Source organism: Mytilus edulis, chromosome 1 (assembly GCF_963676685.1).
Source record: "Mytilus edulis chromosome 1, xbMytEdul2.2, whole genome shotgun sequence".
Classification (NCBI taxonomy): domain Eukaryota; kingdom Metazoa; phylum Mollusca; class Bivalvia; order Mytilida; family Mytilidae; genus Mytilus; species Mytilus edulis.
The window spans coordinates 126,172,251-126,195,618 of record NC_092344.1 but is presented as its reverse complement, the minus strand read 5'-3'; the positions used below and the strand labels follow the sequence as shown (position 1 = coordinate 126,195,618).

The 23,368-nt window shown below is 31.6% G+C and overlaps 1 protein-coding gene across 7 annotated transcripts; it reads left to right on the top strand.

The window, feature by feature from the left end:
- Positions 1-1,650: 1,650 nt before the first annotated feature.
- On the top strand, positions 1,651-23,091 carry LOC139506152 (uncharacterized). 7 transcript variants are annotated; one of them, XM_071295386.1, is made up of 3 exons: positions 1,873-2,306; positions 2,593-2,769; positions 20,325-23,091. In XM_071295386.1, exon 3 carries the CDS (start codon positions 20,953-20,955, stop codon positions 23,068-23,070), a length of 2,118 nt encoding a protein of 705 aa, XP_071151487.1. In that variant the 5' UTR covers positions 1,873-2,306; positions 2,593-2,769; positions 20,325-20,952; the 3' UTR covers positions 23,071-23,091. The 7 variants fall into 7 exon arrangements, with proteins under 7 accessions (XP_071151505.1, XP_071151487.1, XP_071151513.1 ...); XM_071295404.1 differs by lacking the exon at positions 2,593-2,769 and having other exon boundaries at positions 1,651-2,306; XM_071295412.1 differs by lacking the exons at positions 1,873-2,306; positions 2,593-2,769 and adding an exon at positions 8,331-8,483.
- Positions 23,092-23,368: the final 277 nt, after the last annotated feature.

Genomic DNA, 23,368 nt, shown 5'->3' with positions numbered 1-23,368 from the left:
GTGTGTGTGGATCGCAAAGTGAATGAAATGAACGAATGTGCGTGAAAATCGCAAAGTGAATGAAATGAACGAACGAGTGTGTAGATCGCGAAGTGAATTGTTAGCAAGAATGCGTGTGAAGGTAGCAAAGTGAATGAAATGAATGAATATGTGTAAAGATGGTGTTGTGAATGAAAATGAAATCACAAAAATACTGCACTCCAAAGAAAGCCCTTATCTCACACGACCAAACCAACAGCTCATACACATCAAACGAATGGATCACAACTATCATATTCCTGACTTGCTACAGGCATTTTCGTATGTAGAAAAAGGTGGATGAAACCTGGTTTTAAAGCTAGTTAAACCTGTCACTTGTATGACAGTAGCATCAAATTCCATTATATTGACAACGATGTGTGAACAAAACAAACAGACATAATAGGTAAAAATGTAAAATAAATAGGGGTACAGCAGTCAACATTGTGTTATAGTTTTAAAACAATGTATATATACAAACAAACAAAGAAGTCAAAAAGAAGCACAAAATGGCATATAAACCAAGCATATTAGTAAGAATTAAAGACATGAATAAATAAATTTACCATAGAACAATACACAATGATGGGATGTGTAGGTACAGAGCCACGTCATATGTGTATCAAAGAAACGTAAAAAGGCATAAAGACAAAGCTCATTAGCAAAATTGAAACACAAGAATACAATTTTTTTTTACCATAGCACAGTACCGGGATGAATAAGTACAGAGCCAGCCATATGTATAAAGGAAACACCAAAAGGCATATATATAGACAAAGCACATTAGTTTAGCAAAAATGAAAGACAAGAATACGAAAATAATCAAAGAACAATAACACAATGACGGGATGAACAAGTACCGAGCCACGTCAAACAGATATCAATAAAACACTTAAACAGTAAAAGTAATATTAATACAGACAAATGAAAGAATAGTATAACACGTTATTAATGTGAAACGTCAATGAAATGAACGAACGCGTGTGCAGATGGCGAAGTGAAATAAAACCACATTTACGTCGTAGAAGATACACAGCAAGTTTACATTGCTAAATAATGTGTATTCAATATCAGTGGTGATTTTTTTTTAAATCTTGGTACAGACATCATTTGTTTTCACAAATTTGCAAGTGCAAATCGACGAATAGCCCGATTCAGAGGACAGATATGTTTTCACCAGAAATTCTTCAAATCTTTTTAGCCTGCGAAAATTTAAGAGGGTAGCTCGGCGAAGGTCTTGGAAAGGTTAGACTGATTTTCGATTTCCAATTTTTGTAGATAAGGTGTGATAACTTAGAATGGTAAATCCGGACTGACGGGACTCTTTTGTTGACTTTTTTCTTTTAAAGTTTGTACCTAGTAAGTTAGTTTAAACTTTATTTATTATTGAAAAATCTAATATTGAAAGAGGACAATTAAACATAGCAGTCAAATATATGGATAATCGGAAAACAGTTTAAAAAATTATTAAATCCGTTTCTGGTATACTTGGCAGTTCTTTTGTCACAATTCAATCTTGTGTAGCCGTCATGATTAACATGATATAAGTCTATTGAATGTCTATAGTTCATATCGGTGCTGTTTAAATACCATGAATATGTAAATCCTTGATTTTCAATAACCGTAGTATTTACATTAAAGAAAAACTGCTTTGGATTTAAAGTAACACAAATTTCTAAAACTTCATCTAAATTAATTACCAATGCAGGATATTACTGGGGATGTGAAGTCTTTCTCGATACCTAAGGGATACTTCGGTACCTCGCAAAATAAAAGTAAAAATTGCTCATGCTAATTTACTGTTTTACTAGAGTGATAATATTCGCTGCATCATTTGATATTTAGATCAGAAGGGTCATTATTGTCTACGTTTAAAACTCTTCCTATGCAGTCATCCATGTGACGTATTATTACACAAAGATATCATAATATAAGCCGGGTAACAATTCGAATATTGGCATTTGTTAAATCAATGTTTACTTATAACGATCAACAAAGTTTTAAATTCGATCTAAAATAATATTTTGTTACACAAATACAGTCTATATAAGATGTGTAAATCGTATCGATCTATAACGGAGAGAAAATATTTGTATACAAATAGAATGAGTACAGTGTGACGTTTTTAAAGTGTCCAAAAGCGTTTTTATAAAGAAATCAATACATGTAAACATAGCCAGATTAAAGGTGCTGGCACAGATCAATGCTTCTGATAGGATTATAGAACTGACTACCTATTTATTCTAACTCGGACAGGATATAGCTAAACAAAAAAATCATAACTAAAGGTAAGAAAATACTACACACAATACATTATTACATGTGTTAGTTAACAAATGCACATTATTATTTTACAAAATAACACAGATTCGCCATATTTACAAAAAGTAAATTATTTAACGAATTTGATATTTATCTTGTAAACTTTCCTGCTTGAATTTTCGAATACCATATTTATTTAGTTATTTTTGTATCACATAAAACATAAATCATGTTACAGGTAAAAATTGACGCGCCAGGTGTTAGGGAAAGGTAAACCCGTATCATTGTATGGATTTATTATTTTTTATTTAGGAATTCTATTCATTTTTAAAAGTGTATGAATGGTTTATGAAACACAGTGCTGTACAAAACCGGAAATAGTAATAACAAGCTGTATGAAGCAACCACTAATGATTCCTTGTAAAGCAGAAAGCAACCACGAAATATTCATTGACAGAGCAGTTCAATTTTGTAAGCTCTCTAATAAAAGTAAGCTATATTGGATCTAAACATCGATTTAAAACATGAACTTACTCAGTTCAGCATTTCATACTGATACCAAACAGACGGTTAGGGTGTGAATATAGGTCATTGCTACAACATTCTAGTTCAAGCAGAACTTTATATTTATAAGATAGTTTTCATTAATCCGAGTTTACATTGTTCAGTCTGCTAACGTCTGTTCTTCGTTTCACGGCAAAAAAGTGCACGTCAAAATTGAGGGCCCTCATGGGGTTTTTGATTATGTGATTACTTGGCCGTTTTTTTAATGATTATTTGATTATTAAGCCAAATATTTCATGATTATTTGATTACCTAGGACTGTATTTTTAGTTTATGATTATTTGATTACTAAAGATAAGCAAATATTTAATGATTATGTGATTATATTGGCAAAAAAATGGTGATTATGTGATTACTAGGACCCCCCCATGAGGGGCCTCAAAATTCTTTATTTTTTTATGCTTTAAATTACAGAGTTTGTAAAAGCCTGCATCGCTCACCTGTCTATATTATGTATCGAATGTCAACCCTATTTTTGAAAAGTCAGAAATAAATAGAAATGTCATATTGCCGGATAGTAATCATAATCGTCAACCAATTAACAAGATTTGAATGAACACATCCCTCTCGACCCAATGAACACATCCCTCTCGACCCAATGAACACATCCCTCTCGACCCATTTATCTGCATCATGCTAAAGAACGAAAAACGTCATCATCTCAAATCAAAATCTAAAATTTCTACCAGATTATATATTTATAAAAAAAAGAATATAAATGTTTTCAATTTTACGATGTTCGACGGTTTTTTACAAGATTAATGTTGCTTTGCATTTAATTAAGAATTGCATCAAGTTCTTGATGATTTAAAGTTTCCGAGGAAACGTCTGTTAGGCGGAACAAAGGTACGTTGACAGATTGAGTTCTCTGCTACAAATGTAGCTAGCAGACTCAAAGAGAAATGTAAGATACGTTGACTGTTTCTACACTATACCAAACCAAGTTCAGTTTATAGGTTCCATATGCATAAATCTACTAAGTTAAGTTTTTTCCGATCGAACGGATTTTCTACATGTCCTACGATGAATTAATATTACGATTGGATATATCTTAACTAAAGTGGTTTTATGCATACCAGCCTTAAATTCCAATAGACTTGGGAAGGTTACGATCGGACTACGGTTTTAAATTAAGTAAAATCTCTTGAGAAAAAAAGTACTGTTATACATCAATGCATGTATGGTCGGATGGAATGCATCAATAATCTACTGATATTGTGGCGGGATATGTTGTCAGTCAATGTTAAGTCCTAGTGCATGGCTTGTCAAGTCAATACGTGATAGGTCTAAATGCATAGCTTTTTGTCAAGTCAAAAAATGTAAGGTCTTTATGCATAGCTTTTTGTCAAGTCAATACGTGTTAAGTCTTAATGCATAGCTTTTTGTCAAGTCAAAACGTGTTTTTTTAATGCATAGCTTTTTGTCAAGTCAATACGTGTTAAGTCTTAATGCATAGCTTTTTGTCAAGTCAAACATGTTAGGTCTTAATGCATAGCTTTTTGTCAAGTCAATACGTGTTAAGTCTTAATGCATAGCTTTTTGTCAAGTCAAAAGTGTTAGGTCTTAATGCATAGCTTTTTGTCACGCCAATACATGTTTTAAGTCTTAAGTCTTAGCTTTTTGTCAAGTCAGAAAGTGTTAGGTCTGAATGCATATAGCTTTTTGTTACGCCAATACATATTAGGTCTTAATGCATAGCTTTTTTGTCTCGCCAATAAATGTTACGTCTTAAAGCTTTTTGTCCCCCAATACGTGTTAGGTCTTTGTATACAGCTTGTTAACTCGCCAATATGTGTTAGGTCTTAATGCATAGCTTTTTGTCGCGTCAATAAATGTTAGGTCTTAATGCATAGCTTTTTGTCACGTCAATGAATGTTAGGTCTTTTAAAATACATAGCTTTTTGTCACGTCAATAAATGTAACGTCTAAGTACATAAAATTTATAGCTTTATCTATACTTCTGTCAATTCAAAAGTATTAATGCACCGGTTATTTCCATTATATATATAAAATTGAGAATGGAAATGGGGAATGTGTCAAAGAGACAACAACCCGACCAAATAAAAAACAACAGCAGAGGGTCACCAACAGGTCTTCAATGTAGCGAGAAATTCCCGCACCCGGAGGCGTCCTTCAGCTGGCCCCTAAACAAATATATACTAGTCCAGTGATAATGAACGCCATACTAATTTCCAAATTGTACACAAGAAACTAAAATTAAAATAATACAAGACTAACAAAGACCAGAGGCTCCTGACTTGGGACAGGCGCAAAAATGCGGCGGAGTTAAACATGTTTGTGAGATCTCAACCCTCCCCCTATACCTCTAACCAATGTAGTAAAGTAAACGCATAACAATACGCACATTAAAATTCAGTTCAAGAGAAATCCGAGTCTGATGTCAGAAGATGTAACCAAAGAAAATAAACAAAATGACAATAATACATAAATAACAACAGACTACTAGCAGTTAACTGACATGCCAGCTCCAGACTTCAATTAAACTGACTGAAAGATTATGATTTCATCATATGAACATCAGGCACAATCCTTCCCGTTAGGGGTTTAGTATCATACCATCATAACATATATGAGAAGAACATAACCCGTGTCATGCCAACAACTGTTTTTAGAATAAATGTGTTTAGTTCCGATGCAAAGACCTTATCAGTGACTCAATATTAACGCCAAAATATGCAATCTTTAATGACTTGACAACAGTATCGTAATTATATCCCTTCTTAATAAGTCTATTCAAAGGTTTTGTAAGTTTCTGAGGTGAATACTGACACCTTTGTGCTTTATAAAGAATATTACCATAAAAAATTGGATGTGAAATACCTGAACGTATTAGAAGTCTGCATGTTGAGCTATATTTACGAATGATGTCTTTATACCGATGATAAATTTAGTAAATGTTTTGACTAGTTTGTGATATCGAAAACCCTGGTGTAATAATTTTTCAGTAATACATAAATTTCTCTCGTTAAAATCTAAAACATTGTTACATACACGAGCGAATCGTACAAGTTGAGATATATAAACACTTTATATATATAGTGAAATGAATTCTTGATGTTTCAATAGAGCAGCTTAATTTTTGACAAATCCTTTTATTATATTTTTTAATTACTTCCCAATAGGTTTTTATGTAGTAAATCTGTTGAAGTTAATTTTTCTTTTGAATTGATATATATTTTTTGTAAGTTCTATGAATTAAAGCTACAGCAGCTTGTTTTGTAATAATAACAGTTTTGTTGAAGTATAATATGTTAATTTAGACCAAAGATCTATTAATGTCCCCTCACCGACATTATGACACATATGGTTATATTGATATAATCCAAATGATTAAAGAACATTCTTCAACCCTTTATTAGGGAGGCGTGTCTGTAGTTCAATACTCAATACCTTGTTGAAATGAAATAAGTTTTACTTATAATGTGAAATAATGAAAATCCTGTGACTAAACAAAAAATGCACCACACGTTGTTATATATTCACAAGATCATTATAATACACTCAGCTAAACTAATAAGTAACACACACTGGAATATTCTCAGGAATACTAAATTATATTCAGTTAAGAAAAAATAAACCCCAAACTGGAATGATACACATGAATACTATAGAATAGTCAGCTAAACTATAAATAAACACACACTATAACATTCACATGAATACTAAAGTATAATCAGCTAAAACACATGAGTACTAAAGTATACTCACCTCAGCTAAACTATAAATAAACACACACTGGTACATTCACATGAATACTAAAGTATACTCGGCTAAACTAAAATTAAACACACGTTCTTTAGGGGAAAAGAATTATCAGCAACTTATACAGTAGCAAACTAAAACCAACCGCGCACCGTGATGTTCTTGTGTAAAACAAGAAATCAAAAATACTTGATTCCAATAAAAAAAAGTAGAAAAAAAAAACACATTATGAGGTTCTCGGGCATATAAAAATACACTCCGTAACTTATGGAGATATTACATGAATTCTAACCATTCCATGCCAAGAAATTGCCTCCGTTGAAATTCTGCAAACACCATATAGAGCAAATTACATGGATGAGTAATATTGACCATTTGGTATATGGCTGTGTTCTAAGCGACACGTACATGTATGAAGTTCATAAATTTATTTGTTGAATGAAATCAAAACTTTAACTACTAATGGGTGCCGCAGGAGGTCGACCGGAATTTTTAGCGAGGATTTCTTGGCATGTAACAGATAGAAAACTCAGGGTAAGAATTCATAGAACAAAAAAGGGGCAGTGGCAAATATTTCATGTATATTTTGAACACACAGAGAATTACCCCGGCACCCTTTGCCAAAAAAAAAACCCTTCTTTTTCTTATTTGTGCCTTCGGACTTTTATGTTTTAAATTTTAGTTTCACTTTCCATATTCGGTATTCATTCTAATGTAAGCTCCACGTGGTAAAAATCACGTGATGCAGGACTATAGTATCTTGGAGTTGGGCTATTTCTTTCTTTTCGTGCGTATCCTCCAAGCAAACAACATGCATGTGTATAACGGCACTTTTCGTATTAAATAAAGAAAGTTGCCGGTCCGGTACATGAACAGATTGGTTAAAAAGCAAGGTTTTAATTTTAATTAGATTGGAAAGCTGAATTCGAGGGTTGAAAATAGAGCACAAAAAAATAGGGGGGGGGGGGGGGGGAGGTGTTCCACAGTTTTTATATTATGAACTCTACATTTGAAAGGTTTATTAATAAAAAAAATTAAGTAAAAGAGAAAAACGATTGTAAAACAAAATGTGAAAGGTCTTTCTACCTTTCTCCCGGCTATTATCATCAGTGACAGCAAGATATAATCAGCTACGTACAAAATTACAAAAAAATAAACAGCCACGCATTATGATATTCTGAGAAATATAACATAAGTATTTTCAGCTACGTACAAAGTAACAACTACAAATAATAAAACCACAAATTTGGATATAATAGTTAACTATATTCTGCGACTTACAAAAGTAGCAAAGAAGAATATAAAACGTATACTCAGCTACTACGCAACTACTTTAACTTTTAACACGTATTAGTCCATACGTTAGATTGCCAGGCCTCACCTTTTTAAAGTCCGGCATGCATACCTGCATATACATAAATCATGGTTATTTGTATCTTTCTTTACATAGACCTGAACTAGACTTGTTTACTGTCCACATTATTGCAATCTTAAATCTTCATTCGATATTTTTTTTAATTTTTGTATTTGTATGAAATCGTCAATGTTGACTGACTTGTATTGTATTTGATGTACCGGTGTTTTGATGAAAACACATATTGAACACAATGGAGATCGGTACATTCGGATTTTTTTCAAATATTAAAGATTTTTGTTGTTGTCATTCTAAATCAAGAATGTCATCGAGTTGTGAATGGGAGTTATAATGAATTACATAGCCGTATAATGTCTGATGTGGTTCTATTGTTGTCCCTTTAATAGCGTCGTCACAGCAATGTACGTAGTGATCATTGTAGATATCCACATGTAGCCACACAAACTCCATGTATCTGAATAATCTATTGTGAGGTAAAATGCCACTCGATAATTCTATTTACAAACAAGTAATTTGTTCCCAACGGGAAGCCATATTAAAGGTAAGATTGTAGTGATAACGACCTATGATTATACTGAGGTCGGATAGACAATATCATTAACGGATGAAAGGGTCATTTAATATACAATATAGTCCGTACAATGTGTAGCAGAAGATGTATTGAGATTTTGTGAAGTTTCATTGCACACTTTGGTGCACTTTAAAGGTAATATATTAATTTTACCTGAGCATTATTTGGAAAGACGAAAGGAAATTGTAAGGTATGCTTTAAATCAACATTTCACATTTAACAATGTATAACTAAATATTAAATATTCATCAATTCTATATAACATATTCAACAATATATAACTAAATATTAAATATTCATCAATTCTATATAACATATTTAACAATGTATAACTGAATATTAAATATTCATCAATTCTATATAACATATTTAACAATGTATAACTAAATATTCAATATTCATCAATTCTATATAACATATTTAACAATGTACAACTAAATATTAAATATTCATCAATTCTATATAACATATTCAACAATGTATAACTAAATATTAAATATTCATCAATTCTATATAACATATTTAACAATGTATAACTAAATATTAAATATTTATCAATTCTATATAACATATTCAACAATATATAACTAAATATTAAATATTCATCAATTCTATATAACATATTCAACAATATATAACTAAATATTAAATATTCATCAATTCTATATAACATATTCAACAATATATAACTAAATATTAAATATTCATCAATTCTATATAACATATTTAACAATGTATAACTAAATATTAAATATTTATCAATTCTATATAGCATATTTAACAATATATAACTAAATATTAAATATTCATCAATTCTATATAACATATTCAACAATATATAACTAAATATTAAATATTCATCAATTCTATATGACATATTTAACAATGTATAACTAAATATTAAATATTTATCAATTCTATATAGCAAATTCTATATAACATATTTAACAATGTATAACTAAATATTAAATATTTATCAATTCTATATAACATATTCAACAATATATTACTAAATATTAAATATTCATCAATTCTATATAGCATATTCAACAATGTATAACTAAATATTAAATATTCATCAATTCTATATGACATATTTAACAATGTATAACTAAATATTAAATATTTATCAATTCTATATAGCAAATTCTATATAACATATTTAACAATGTATAACTAAATATTAAATATTTATCAATTCTATATAACATATTCAACAATATATAACTAAATATTAAATATTCATCAATTCTATATAACATATTCAACAATGTATAACTAAATATTAAATATTTATCAATTCTATATAGAATTGATGAATATTTAATATTTAGTTATACATTGTTAAATATGCTATATAGAATTGATGAATATTTAATATTTAGTTATATATTGTTAAATATGTTATATAGAATTGATAAATATTTAATATTTAGTTATACATTGTTAAATATGCTATATAGAATTGATGAATATTTAATATTTAGTTATATATTGTTGAAAGAGGGACGAAAGATACCAAAGGGACAGTCAAACTCATAAATCTAAAACAAACTGACAACGCCATGGCTAAAAATGAAAAAGACAAACAGAAAAACAATAGTACACATGACACAACATAGAAAACTAAAGAATAAACAACACGAACCCCAATTGAATATGTTATATAGAATTGATGAATATTTAATATTTAGTTATATATTGTTGAATTTTTTAATATGTTATATAGAATTGATAAATATTTAATATTTAGTTATACATTGTTAAATATGCTTTATAGAATTGATAAATAATTAATATTTAGTTATACATTGTTAAATATGTTATATAGAATTGATGAATATTTAATATTTAGTTATATATTGTTGAATATGTTATATAGAATTGATGAATATTTAATATTTAGTTATATATTGTTGAATATGTTATATAGAATTGATAAATATTTAATATTTAGTTATACATTGTTAAATATGCTATATAGAATTGATAAATATTTAATGGAAGTATTATGTCAATATAATACTTCCATGGTCTGAACAAGTGATGTAGAAAACCTATCGGATTATTTAGTTATAAATTGTTGAATATGTTATATAGAATTGATGAATATTTGATATTTAGTTATATATTGTTGAATATGTTATATAGAATTGATGAATATTTAATATTTAGTTATATATTGTTGAATATGTTATATAGAATTGATGAATATTTAATATTTAGTTATATATTGTTGAATATGTTATATAGAATTGATAAATATTTAATATTTAGTTATACATTGTTAAATATGCTATATAGAATTGATAAATATTGAATGGAAGTATTATGTCAATATAATACTTCCATGGTCTGAACAAGTGATTATTTATTTACGAAACGTTCCAACATCTTATGACATTTCTTTTTATGCATATATTATTAACAGTTCTTAGGAAAACAGCTACATATGTGTATTAATTTATGTTTTTTGATTGAGTTAAGTCTGCTTATTGATATTTTAACGTGTGTTTTTCTATGTTGTGATGTTATGCTATTGTTTTTTTACACTAATAATTTTGGGGCCCTTTATAGCTTGTTGTTCGGTGTGAGCCAAGGCTCCGTGTTGAAGGCCGTACATTGACCTATAATGGTTTACCTTTTTATAAATTGTTATTTGGATAGAGAGTTGCATGTCTCATTGGCACTCACACCACATCTTCCTATATCTACATACTAGTTTGTCATAAAATTTAGTTTTTTTAATAAATAATGCCGTTAGTTTTCTCGTCTAAAGTGTTTTACATTGTCATTTCGGAGCCTTTTATAGCTGTCTATGCCGTATGGTCTTTGCTCATTGTTGAAGGCCGTACGGTGACCTATTTTTGTTAATATCTGAGTCATGTTGGTCTCTTGTGGAAAGTTGTCTCGTTGTTAATCATACCATATTTTTTTGGCATTTTAGCTACTTCATGACTGTCACTGAAATTTCAATATCTCAGAAAATAACTATAAACAACACAAATTTAATTTTGAATTATAACAATATGACATCCTTTAAACAGTTAATGAGGGGGGATAGGACCTTTATCGGGACTCCGGGATCGGTTGTTTTTAAGCTCGGGATTTCGGGATTGACCCTTTCGGGATCCGGGAATCGTTTTTTTCGGATTTCGGGACATCGGGATTTACTTTATTTAAATTCGGGACCTCGGGAATTCGTTTTTTTAAGTCCGGGATTTCGGGATCAGGACCCCTCCTATCCCCCCTCGTTAATGCTATATAAGAATAGAGAAAGGTTGGGATTTTTGTGTATTATGAAATTAAGTAACGTGGAGTTCTTTGACAAACATGGATTTGTGTTCTCTTATAGTTTGGCCAAAAGCCCGAAAATGAAGAATTGAAGTTGATGTGGCTTTAAATTGTCTTACAAGGAATACTTATTCAAAGAATGACTGCAAAGTGGAGAATAAAATAACGCATATTCCGCAATATTAGAAACAAACTAATTCAAAAATTCATAAATACTCGGTATATGAAAAGTATGATGCATACATATGCATGGAAGATATTGTAGAGACAAATATTGAAGGTACTAAACAAGGAACATTTTTGTATTTGCATACTTGCCATACAATAAGTTATTTTCTATTAAATGAAAACAAAAATTAGCCTAACCTAATTGTCATGTATTTTTCTGAAGCACAAAATATTTGTTGTAAAATCTATAAAAATCTTTGTAATTAAACAAGTTCCGACTGTGATGATGTACATGTTATGCCTTCTGATGTAATTTATCAATATACATATTTGTGTGTGTTTTTTTTTCAGTCCGTCAAGTGCTTCGTATTAAGACTATAGGTAAGGCTAAAAAAAACCAAAAAAACAAAAGTAACTATAAACAAAAGTAACAATAAACAAAAGTAACAATAAACAATAGTAACAATAAACTGTAACTATTTTAGATCCTTTACCATACACACTGTTTAAAGAAACGTCCTAAAATACATGGGTATTTGATCAAAACATTTGAAGTAAATTTTTAAAATCATATATTATATCAGTATAAAATAGAAAAAAGGGAATCAAAGGGGAAAAAATGGACGGCTATATTTATTGAATTATAAGGAAAAGGGAAATATGAACACTCATATCTACCGATAAAGGTATCAACTGTTAAATCCGAAAATGCAGTTATAAAGTTATTGACGGAAACTTTTGTTCATTTCGCGCAGAATTTTAATATAAACGTGATATTGGAGGCAAAACATATAGAATGAAATTCAAAACAGTGTAGCTGTGGCCATTGATTGACACATTAAAATCATCCATTGACTGGGACAATTTAGGTGAACGTTTGTATGTAACGACCAATGCTCACTATGTACTTTTTAAAGACACTTAAACTATGGGGTCACCAAAGGTTCTCAACACCTAAATAAAGTAATTCGAAAAGTTAATCAGAAATAACACGATATTTTGATTTATATCAATTATATAAATCAAAACACAAAGGTTATTCCTGATTAATTCTTCGAATTATTTTATAATTAAAGGAATTAAGAAACCTTGGTGACCCCACAGTTTAAATGTCTATCGTAGGTACGTCGTGAACAGTGGTCGTTACAGACAAACGTTCACGTAAATTGTCCCAGTCAATGGATGATTTTAACGTGTCAATCAATGGCCACAGCTACACTGTTTTGAATTTCATTCTATATGACATATGAAAATGTGGTATACGTGACTTTCATTTTGAGCAATGAATTGAAAGGATTGCACTTTTGGGATATGGGATATAGCTAATCCCCCCTCCCCCTCCCGCCTAAAAAACAAACAAAAACGGACTTAAACGCGCACACAACATTAAAACTTTGAAAAAAATCAAAATATCTACTTACCACAATAGCTGTCTCGACAGCTGCTTCATTTTCCGTATCTTTAACAGGTACATGTATATATCAAAAAGGTTCACCAGCTAATAGAAATTTATTATAGGATATGCATGTCACTTGATGATCGCTGTATAACATCTCTTATATTATGTGATACCTCGAAAGCTTTTGATAGGGTATGGCATAGTGGCCTCTGAATAAAACTAAAAGCGTATGGTATTGATGGAAATCTGTATAAATGGTTTGAAAGTTATATTTCAAATAGAAAACAAAGCGTTTTCGTTTTAAATGCCTATTCGCCTTTTGATAATACTAATGCAGGAGTTCCGCAAGGCTCTGTATTAGGTCCCCTACTATTTCTTATTTATGTAAATGACATAGCTGAAAATTTGACAAGTCTAACTCAATTGTTTGCTGATGATACATCTCTTTCTTATTCCAGCAATAACCCTTACACTATAGAGGATGTCTTAAACAGCGATTTAGAACAAATTTCAGTATGGTCTAAAGATTGGCTTATTAACTTTAACCCTAATAAGACAAAGGCTATGATATTCTCCTGCCATACTTCCCAAGATGATATTGAAATAGAATTTCAAAACCAATTAGTAGAATTTGTCTCCTGTCATAAACACTTAGGGATTACTTTTGATTCCAATGATATATTCCATACACATATAGAAAATATTTTAAAGTGTGCAAGCACGAGATTAAATGTTCTTAAAAAATTGAAATATGTATTGAATAGAAATTATCTTGCTCGTATATATTTACCTTTTATAAGACCCGTTATGGAATATGCATGTGAGTTATGGGATGGTTGTACTCAACAAGAAGCCGACAATTTAGAACATGTTCAGTTAGAAGCAGGGAGGTTAGTAACTGGGTTGCCCGTGTTTGCTAGTCGGGAAGCTATATATTTTGAAACTGGCTGGCAATTGCTTGTGAACAGAAGAAAATCCAGAATGCTCAATATGTTCTATTCTATACATAATGAGACTGCCCCTGATTATCTCTGTGATTTAATGCCCCCGCTTGTTGGTCAAGTATCTAACTACGATTTGCGAAACAGTAATAATTATGTAGTACCCGGTTATAGACTAGACATAACTAGAAAATCCTTTTCCCCATCCACTACTATTGAATGGAATAGCCTTCCCCCCGACATACGTACGTCCAAAACATAAATATTTTTAAACGAAAGATGAAGTCCAAATTGATACAGCCACCTTCCTATTTTAGTTGTGGGGATAGAAAATTAATATCATTCATACACGTTTGAGAAATATGTGCAGTTCTTTAAATTCAGATTTACATCGTGTTAATATTAAACCCAGTCCCGCATGCAGCTCTGGCCACCCTGTTGAGGATAGTATACACTATTTTTTACAGTGCTCTCTTCACAACGAAGCCAGAGAAATACTGTTTTCAAAATTAGAAAGTTATGCTATATCCATTGAGCTTCTTTTAGCTGGTGACGGTGACCTTTCTTTTAAGCAATACAAAGACATTTTGAGTCCGTACAATCTTATATCAGAATAACACAAAGATTTAAAGCAGTCAATTAACATTCTAAATTTCTACTTTACAACCTTTCACTTCAGTCTAGTTGTTTCGTTATTATTCCTTATTATATTGTATTTTTTTTTTCTTTTTTCTTTTTATTTCTAATTTTTTTTTGAAGTATGTATTACATGCATTACTACTATGTTGTGTTTTTTTTCGCCATTATCTAATGTACTTTGTGTTTATATTTATATTGGGAGAGGACGTCTCTAATGTTGTTATAACTTGTGTCCAATCCCTTTTGCTACTTCTGCAAGTAAAATATGTTTAAACTAAAAGGTTATGCATATTGTTGTCAGTTGTAAATAGATATACAAGTTGAAATGATAGGACTTTTTCTTACTGGGAACTCACTTTAGTCCCATGACTATATATATATATATATATAGGTAAATTTGTCCTAGATATTAACCTGTAAGTTTCTTCATTTATTTTGATATGCGTTTATGTCATCGTTAAACTTGACATTTGCATTTTTAACACACAAAATACCATTGAAATGCTGAAAGACACATTTATTATGTTTCAGTTACTATTATCCGATAAAGAAAATTACGATTATCAAAGAAGAAAAATACCATAGAGTTACGATTATCATCCCGAATTTTCAACGGCAATTTTCAAAGCGCTCAGACGATTCCAGTGCACCGTTACGATTCAAATATGATGTAATGGTATAGATAAACCTTGCAGCTGAGTAACTATTGACAAAAGCATGCTACATTTAAGAAAAATGAGTGTAAAGATTTTACCTATATCTACCGTCGCCATATTGGGATAATCGTAATTGCAGTTACTATTATCTCTTTAATACCAGTGTAAAATATCAGCTGCTCGACAAAATATAAAGCCTTAAGTTAAGACAGACATATGACATAAGGCTTTATTTACAGTCGGTATAAGCAATACAATTACAAACATAACAGGTGGTTGAAACAAAACATTGACAGCCATCTTAGATTGAGGTTAATCAACTGATTAAAATTTAATCATCCTCAATGAGGTCGATTAAATATAACGACACTTTGACAATTTTAAACGACTCGTTAAATTTAACGACAAGTTGAACAACATGATAATGGACTGATTAAATTTAACGCAGTGATTAGTAAAATTTAACGACTCGTTTAATTTAACGACAAGTTGAACAACAGACCCCAGAAGAACCTTCAAAACCGACAGAACATCACGCCTTATGCAGCAACCATTTGATTTTCTGGGGGGGGCTATGTTTTTTTTTGGAAAAAAAAGTTTGTTTCCAGGTTTTGGTGAAAAAAATAATTTGTTTTGGACCCTGAGTAAAAAAAATTGTTTGATTCACCCTCAGCTGCCACTATATGTAATGCTAAAATTGAAAGAAAAAAATTGTGTTCGGTTTGTCGCTAAAAAAATAGATTGTTCTTCGCCGAAGGCGAAAAAAAAAGTTTGCACAGAAAAAAAAACCATAGCCCCCCCCCCGAAAATCAAATGGTTGCTGCCTTATCTCATCACATTTGTGCGTCTGTTCCAAATAAAAATTGAATTTACCAAATAGAGGTCAAAAAAATTAAACTGAATGGTAATATCCGACCTTCGTGTAGAAGAAACAAGACATAAATTCGTTAAAGACAAACTGCTGTCCACCCTTTTCTGTCTTGACAGTTTTTAGAAGATGTTAATGCAGTTTTTTCTTGCTAGCTTTATTTTGATATCTTTTTAAATAAAGAAGAAAACATTCTTAAGATAACAAAAACAGCAATAGAAACAGAAACCACGATACTTTTACTGACGATAGTTTATGTTAATATAAAAAGAGAAGATGTGGTATGATTGCCAATGAGACAACTGTCCACAAGAGACCAAAATGACACTGACATTAACAACTATAGGTTACCGTATGGCCTTCAACAATGAGCAAATTCTATTTCTGTTTTGTATTTAGCATATTATTTCAAACACGGAGTCTGTCTGTTTGTACCTGAAAGGTTACAATATTAAATTTGAAACGAAATTGATAAACATTTTCGAAAAAATCTAACAAAGACGCCAAAAAAATAATATTGTATTTGTATCTACATATAAATCAACTGGCTCATTTAAATATGAGAAATCACAAAGTACACGTTTATGTGGTTTGTAATATTTGTACCTTGGTACATATTAGTATTTATATCATATCAGTAGGGACCATCTATGTAACATTATATCATCAATGGAGGATTGATCACTCATGTGGTATACAAACACATTCCGCAGGTAAATACATTCAATTTTTCAAATCATTTCTTTCATTAGCTCTCGTTATCGAAATACATGAAATACTTACAACTGGACGCGGGGCCATCTTACTCACTTGTACATGACTGAATCCTTGTTTCATGAAGACAAGGTATCTATTACAGCTAATTTCCTAATTTCCTAATGCTTGTAGTGTAAAATTTTGGTTTGCTTGCTTGCTCTGTTTGTATAAATGCTATTTCAAGCTTTGTAATTAAGATCGACATCTTCAAACAATATAAAGGCATATTTTAACCTGTATATATTATATTTACCGGTAAATTTGATTATATGTTATCCCAATTCATAGGCGGATCCAGGGGGAAGGAGGGGGCGCCCCCTTTCGTGGTAAAAATTTGGTTGATTATATAGGGAATCACTGAAGCATGACTGGACCCCCCCCCCCCCCCTTGTTAGGTCAGTCAGCGCCCCAAGCCCCTTATGAAAAGTTCTGGGTCCGCCATTGCTGAATTACAATGGTACAATATACAAATAAAGCAAGTGAGCTAACCAAAGGCTTGCTTTAATTGCATGCATTAAGAAATTAGCTGTAATTTGGTGTAAAACGCAATCATGTACAGGTAAAACCATACTTAAAGATTATTAAAATTATCTATTAAAGAACCAGGGTAACACGGGGAACCAGTTGTCAACCAGGAACGTTCTGGCTTATCTCTGTAAAATAAACAACTCCGTAAAGCTAAACATAATTTAATTTAATTTAGAATTTATCATTGTTTGTTTTAAATATTTAGTGAGTATTCGATAAAAGTCCATCTCACAATTAACTTGTGGTGTATTGCTTTGGAAAGTTATGAATATGAAGATTTTTTAGGTAAGCACCCTGTTTTAGAATACTCGTAGACTTTATTGAACAACGTTATTTATAATTTTTACTTCCCCGTTACATTCGTTACATGTACTTTTATGTGTATACTTAATTTTCGCTGCTAACTTCTTTAGTTTTGTAGACAACTTATTCAAACATTTAACTTCAATGTTATGTAAACTTAACTTTATTGACAATTTCTTCATGAAGTCATTAGGTAAGGAACCGGATTCAAAATTACTAATGTAGTTGATTCCGAGTGAAAACGTTGTATAGTGTCGGACAGCACACTCTCTCTCTTGGCTATTTACATTAAACCCATGTACATCTTAATGTTGCCTAGGTCATTCAAGAGTAACCCTTCGATGCAGTTCTAAATCCAAGAACTGTATTGGCCAGCGATAATGATTTTGATGGGTTGTTTCAATCCCTGATGGTAATTGGAAAGGAAAGATTAGCAGAAGGCATCTGTTATTGTTCTTTCCTGGTAAACATGTTTTTTACCTCCGCCCTGGGTATAAACGTATTTACACTTTTGGTATTTAGCTGAATCTTGCCTCCGAATAACCTTAGATCTACTCCGAATCACATTTTGACGTCAAGCAACAATCACCTTTAAATTGTGACGTCAAATATTTTAAATTATGATGTCAAAGTTTACGGGAACCTGTGTGATTTTACGTAATGGCGGACAAATTTGCATACAAGTGTAAATACGTCTATTTTAAGGGTCAAATATTGTTGGCGAACTATGTCAATAAGGGGTCTGTTGTTCAACTTATCGTTAAACTAATCATATGATTAATGTTAATCGAATGATTAAGAAATTTTAACGACTCGTTAGCACTAATGACTAGTTGAACAACAGACCCAGGTCAAGTTTGAATCTAGAGATACATGTGAAATCTGTTTGTTTTCCTACGATTGCAAGGCTTTTCCATGTTAATGAGTCAACCATATGTGTGACACAGCCGCCCAGGTGTTCGGTTTTGTAAGCTGTTGTGCATAATCCTGCTGTTCTTTTCAAGACCTGTTATATTGCATTGATCTTATGTCGGTTTGTTGGGTCCGATATTGTTATGAATATTACACTGTAGGTTTCACCATGGATATAAATGTAACTGTCTTTACAAGTTTAATTAAGACTTTAATATTTCTAAGGATAATTCCTGGTGCTTTATTTCCTTTTTAAACTTTACAAAGTGTCTATCCTGATATTTAGTATAAAACAGGGAGCAGTTTTGAAAAGATCTTGAGTAAATACCAAATATGGAGAAGGATAAAACATCATATAATAAAACAATTGTTGACTTTTGATTTCAGTTGATACATCAAAGTCAATAATTATATATTGAAATAGATTTATTTTATGTTTTGATACTGACTCGGGCTAAATACAGAATGTCACTATTCTATGTTTGATAGTTTGCGTTCATGATGTATTAGGCGTTACATGCGTTAGTCTTGCACGAGTTTTGGGGAGGGACATGACTAGATGTATATAAATATCTTGTTTATTGCTAATTATTTATATGTTCCCGATGTATATTTCATTATACTTACACACGAGAACATTGAATATTTGGTTGTCAATACCTACCTCGTTTAATATCGTTCCAGCCACTGCTTGATAAGAGCCAGTGTTTTATATATATATATAAATAGAAGTTTACAAGGAACACTGATTTTTTATATTTTGATGGCAAAATAATACAGTGAAGTGAAATCAGACACACACTTCAATATATTAACACGTTTCAGTTGACTGAATATCTCTGGCTATCAACTATTGTTTAAAGTCACATAAAACATGAAAAAAAAAATTAAATGTCGTCATGAAATTGTGTGTTAAGAAACACACGAAAAAGACTCTGCCATTGTTATGATAAATAGTAATGTATACTCTACATACCACCTCTAGATTTATCTTCTATTGTATATTTATATAAACAGCTATGTAGGTGACCTTTGAACTCCTACAAGTAACCGGTATATCTTTGATGCTTTTGATATTACTGACACGACTAACTTTGCAGTCAGTGTAATTGTACACTTAGGTCAGGATATGTTTAATATATCCAATTTTATTACTATTTTATTCGTCCTGGCCCTTATTATGGAATATGATACGTTATTAACACAAACTACATATTATTTAAAAATGCAAATCGTCGGTTGCTAGAACAGGACATTGAAGGTTTTAGTTTAAATGCTTTGATAATAATCACACATAGTTAAATGTATTCAGAACTCAATCAGATATATTTTTCTTCTTTATTTCAGGTATATCAGATAACTGACTTGATTGTGTCACGGTGCTGTTGGATGACGGAAGTTGACGAACATCTCATCTACGACAAGGCATCATACAACAGGGTATACATCTAGTCAATATAAATTGTCGAGCATACAATGGAAAATAGTTCATTGTTAAACACTAGAGTAAACTCGACGCGAGTGGTGGATTGATTTACGCCTGCTTGTTCGTTCCAGGGTAATGTGAATTTAGTGTATTGTTGTCATGGGTAAACTGTGTCGTTATTTAGTCAATAGTATTAGCTAAGGATGGAAACGACAACTTGATACCGAAAATAAACTTACTCGATACCTGAGTGCTTGATAGGAACAATTCTACTTCAATTATGGACATTCCAAACGTGATACATTTAACTACTTCTACATACTCGACCAAGAACGTTGTTACACGTAACCATTCTCCAGTACTCGAACTTTAAACGGTACCATAGCTGAATGGGGTATTATAGTACGGATAGTGGCAACTTATCTTCTGTCATTGGCAGGAGTACATAGTGATATAAACTACACCATCCGTTACATGAGTACATAGTGGTTGACATTACTGACAATGCTACGGCAAATCGAGTAACCCAAAGCTTTCACACAACTAGCAATGCTAGGTATATTGTTGTCAATAACTAGCATGGTATTATACCTGGCAGAAACAGGTTTGAATATACACCTATGTCTAACCCGAATTACCTCAGACTTCACGTCATCGGTTATAATTTTATCTCTGACCGCCGGACCATTAGTTCTTGTGAACGTCATCTCTACCATACTGGTGCTAAGAAATATGGACTTCAGCGGTCGGGGATGTGCTCGTACAATCTGCATCTTACTCCATTTTCTACAAGTAGGACTTATTTGGCGATGTTTAAAGTTGCTTCTATTGTTTGATGAACATGATTGGAGGGAGTTTATAATACTCAGGTTGATACACACAGCTATGCAAAGTTTCCCAATCTTACTCCTGAAAGGCAGCCATTTCTTCAGTGACCACGATACCACTTCAGAAGTAATTATTCTTGTAATTATAGGAGTAATCGCTAATGCTATTGTGTTTTCAATGTACAATACACAAAAGTTTCTCTTTGAAAACGACGACTTTTCGAAATTAAGTGTTCGGATAAGAAAACCGGTTGGTATTATAATGTTAACATTTGGTACCATCTTTCTGATGTTCTCAAGATGTGGATCTATTATGTTATTTCAAGCTGTTATACCACGTTGGCTTCCTTTGCCATTAGGATTTCATTTTCTAGTGTATTTATTTTCCACAACTATTTTAACTTTTTGCAATGGGAAAGGCAGCATTTTACAAGTTTTTAAAAATATATGTTTATCTTATTTTAACATTTTTGACATTTTCAACAAAGAGAATCAAAAGATAATGTGCGTGAATGTTCTTCTGTATAGTGGACTTCTTGTAGAAAATGTGATTATGACAGGATTCTGGATGATGAACAACAAATGGGATTATAAATACCAACTAGGAACTACTGTCTCAATTATACTGACGTTTGTATGTGGAATGTTTCTTAAATGTTGCAGTTGTAGTTATCTGCAGAATGAAACATTCAAGCCATTCTCTGACACTGTTTACCAGCTTGAATTAGAAATAGCAATGAAAAATACAGCTAATGATTTCTCTGTAAAACACGGGATTGAGATACAAAATCATGAACAATATGGGGAAAATCATTGTTCAATTATTAGTTTACAAAATGGATATATTCATAAAGTTCCACATAACGGAAACAATAAGAATGGAACATCCGAAAATTTAAAGGGGGAAATATCAATTGAAAATGACGATTCCACACCATCAAGGAAAAAGCGAAGAAAACATAGTAGCAATGTAGATTTAGCATCTAGTAATAGTCGAAATACAAATACTTTAAATGTTAGTGACCCAAGTAATATATTCTGTCATATAAACAACTCTTATTTACATAATGCTCAAACAATGCCCTGTCTAACAGTCAAAAGACGATCAGAACTGTCTGTTCGAACATCTGATCGAAAACCAAATAATTCGGAGATAAAGCAATCGTTCTGTAAAAGTCCACCAAAAAATAGAAAATCGCCCCTTCCATTATTTCCGAACGAGTGCTCTGATTTCGTTTCAAATAAAACATTTGAAACAAAGCATGTGCTTAGTAACTCTGTTGACGAGTACAACGTCGGTAGCAGTGACACGTCATATTCTGTCAGTTATAGTTATTACGCGGACACCAGTGATTGGTCATCTATGTCATGTGATTCCAGTAGTGCGATGACGTGGCCCCCGTCAAATCCTATATCATTTATAAATCTTCACTGCTTGCCGAAAGAGAAGATAGCGCCCACCGATAGTGTTCAGCATTGGTTGACCCAGTTAGATGAATGGGACCAATCCATTGAAAACGATTCATTTGAAATATCATCCAAAGACAGAACTTTATCCCCAGTCCCGTCATCAGAATACACAGACAAAAGTTCAAGATACCAAAACGTCTTGACAGGAACACAAGCAAATAGACATACTCTTGCACACAGAGAGTCGGACATTTTACTGAGACCAAATGACGCATTATTACAATTCAGAGAATCAAAACGTTTAAGTTACCTCCCATATGATCCGTCGGATTATAAGAAAACGCAACAGTCAGCTAACGAGAACTCAATTGTTATATGGCATGAGAGAGAAACGACTCCGACAAATACAGTTCAGGAATCTATGGTATAGAATAAAAACAAGTCAATACTTTGTCTATCTTTTATAAGTAATGTGCATATGTATATATTATATATAATCAGTCTAAAAGGGTTATATATATATAGATACTATTATAATTCGTTAAGTTAAAATATAATCTACTAAGAGGATTTATTACGTACTATCAAGTAAGAAAAGTAATGGTCACCGTATGGCCTTCAACAATGAGCAAAGCCCATACCACATGATAGCATGAAAAGCAAGCAATATTTGAATAAACAGATATAAAAACATGTTAACTTATACTTGCATCGAAATCGTTGTCAAA

Coding starts and splice junctions, on each gene's coding strand:
- LOC139506152 (XM_071295404.1), top strand. CDS start 20,953: ATGCTAGGTATATTGTTGTCAATAACTAGCATGGTATTATACCTGGCA.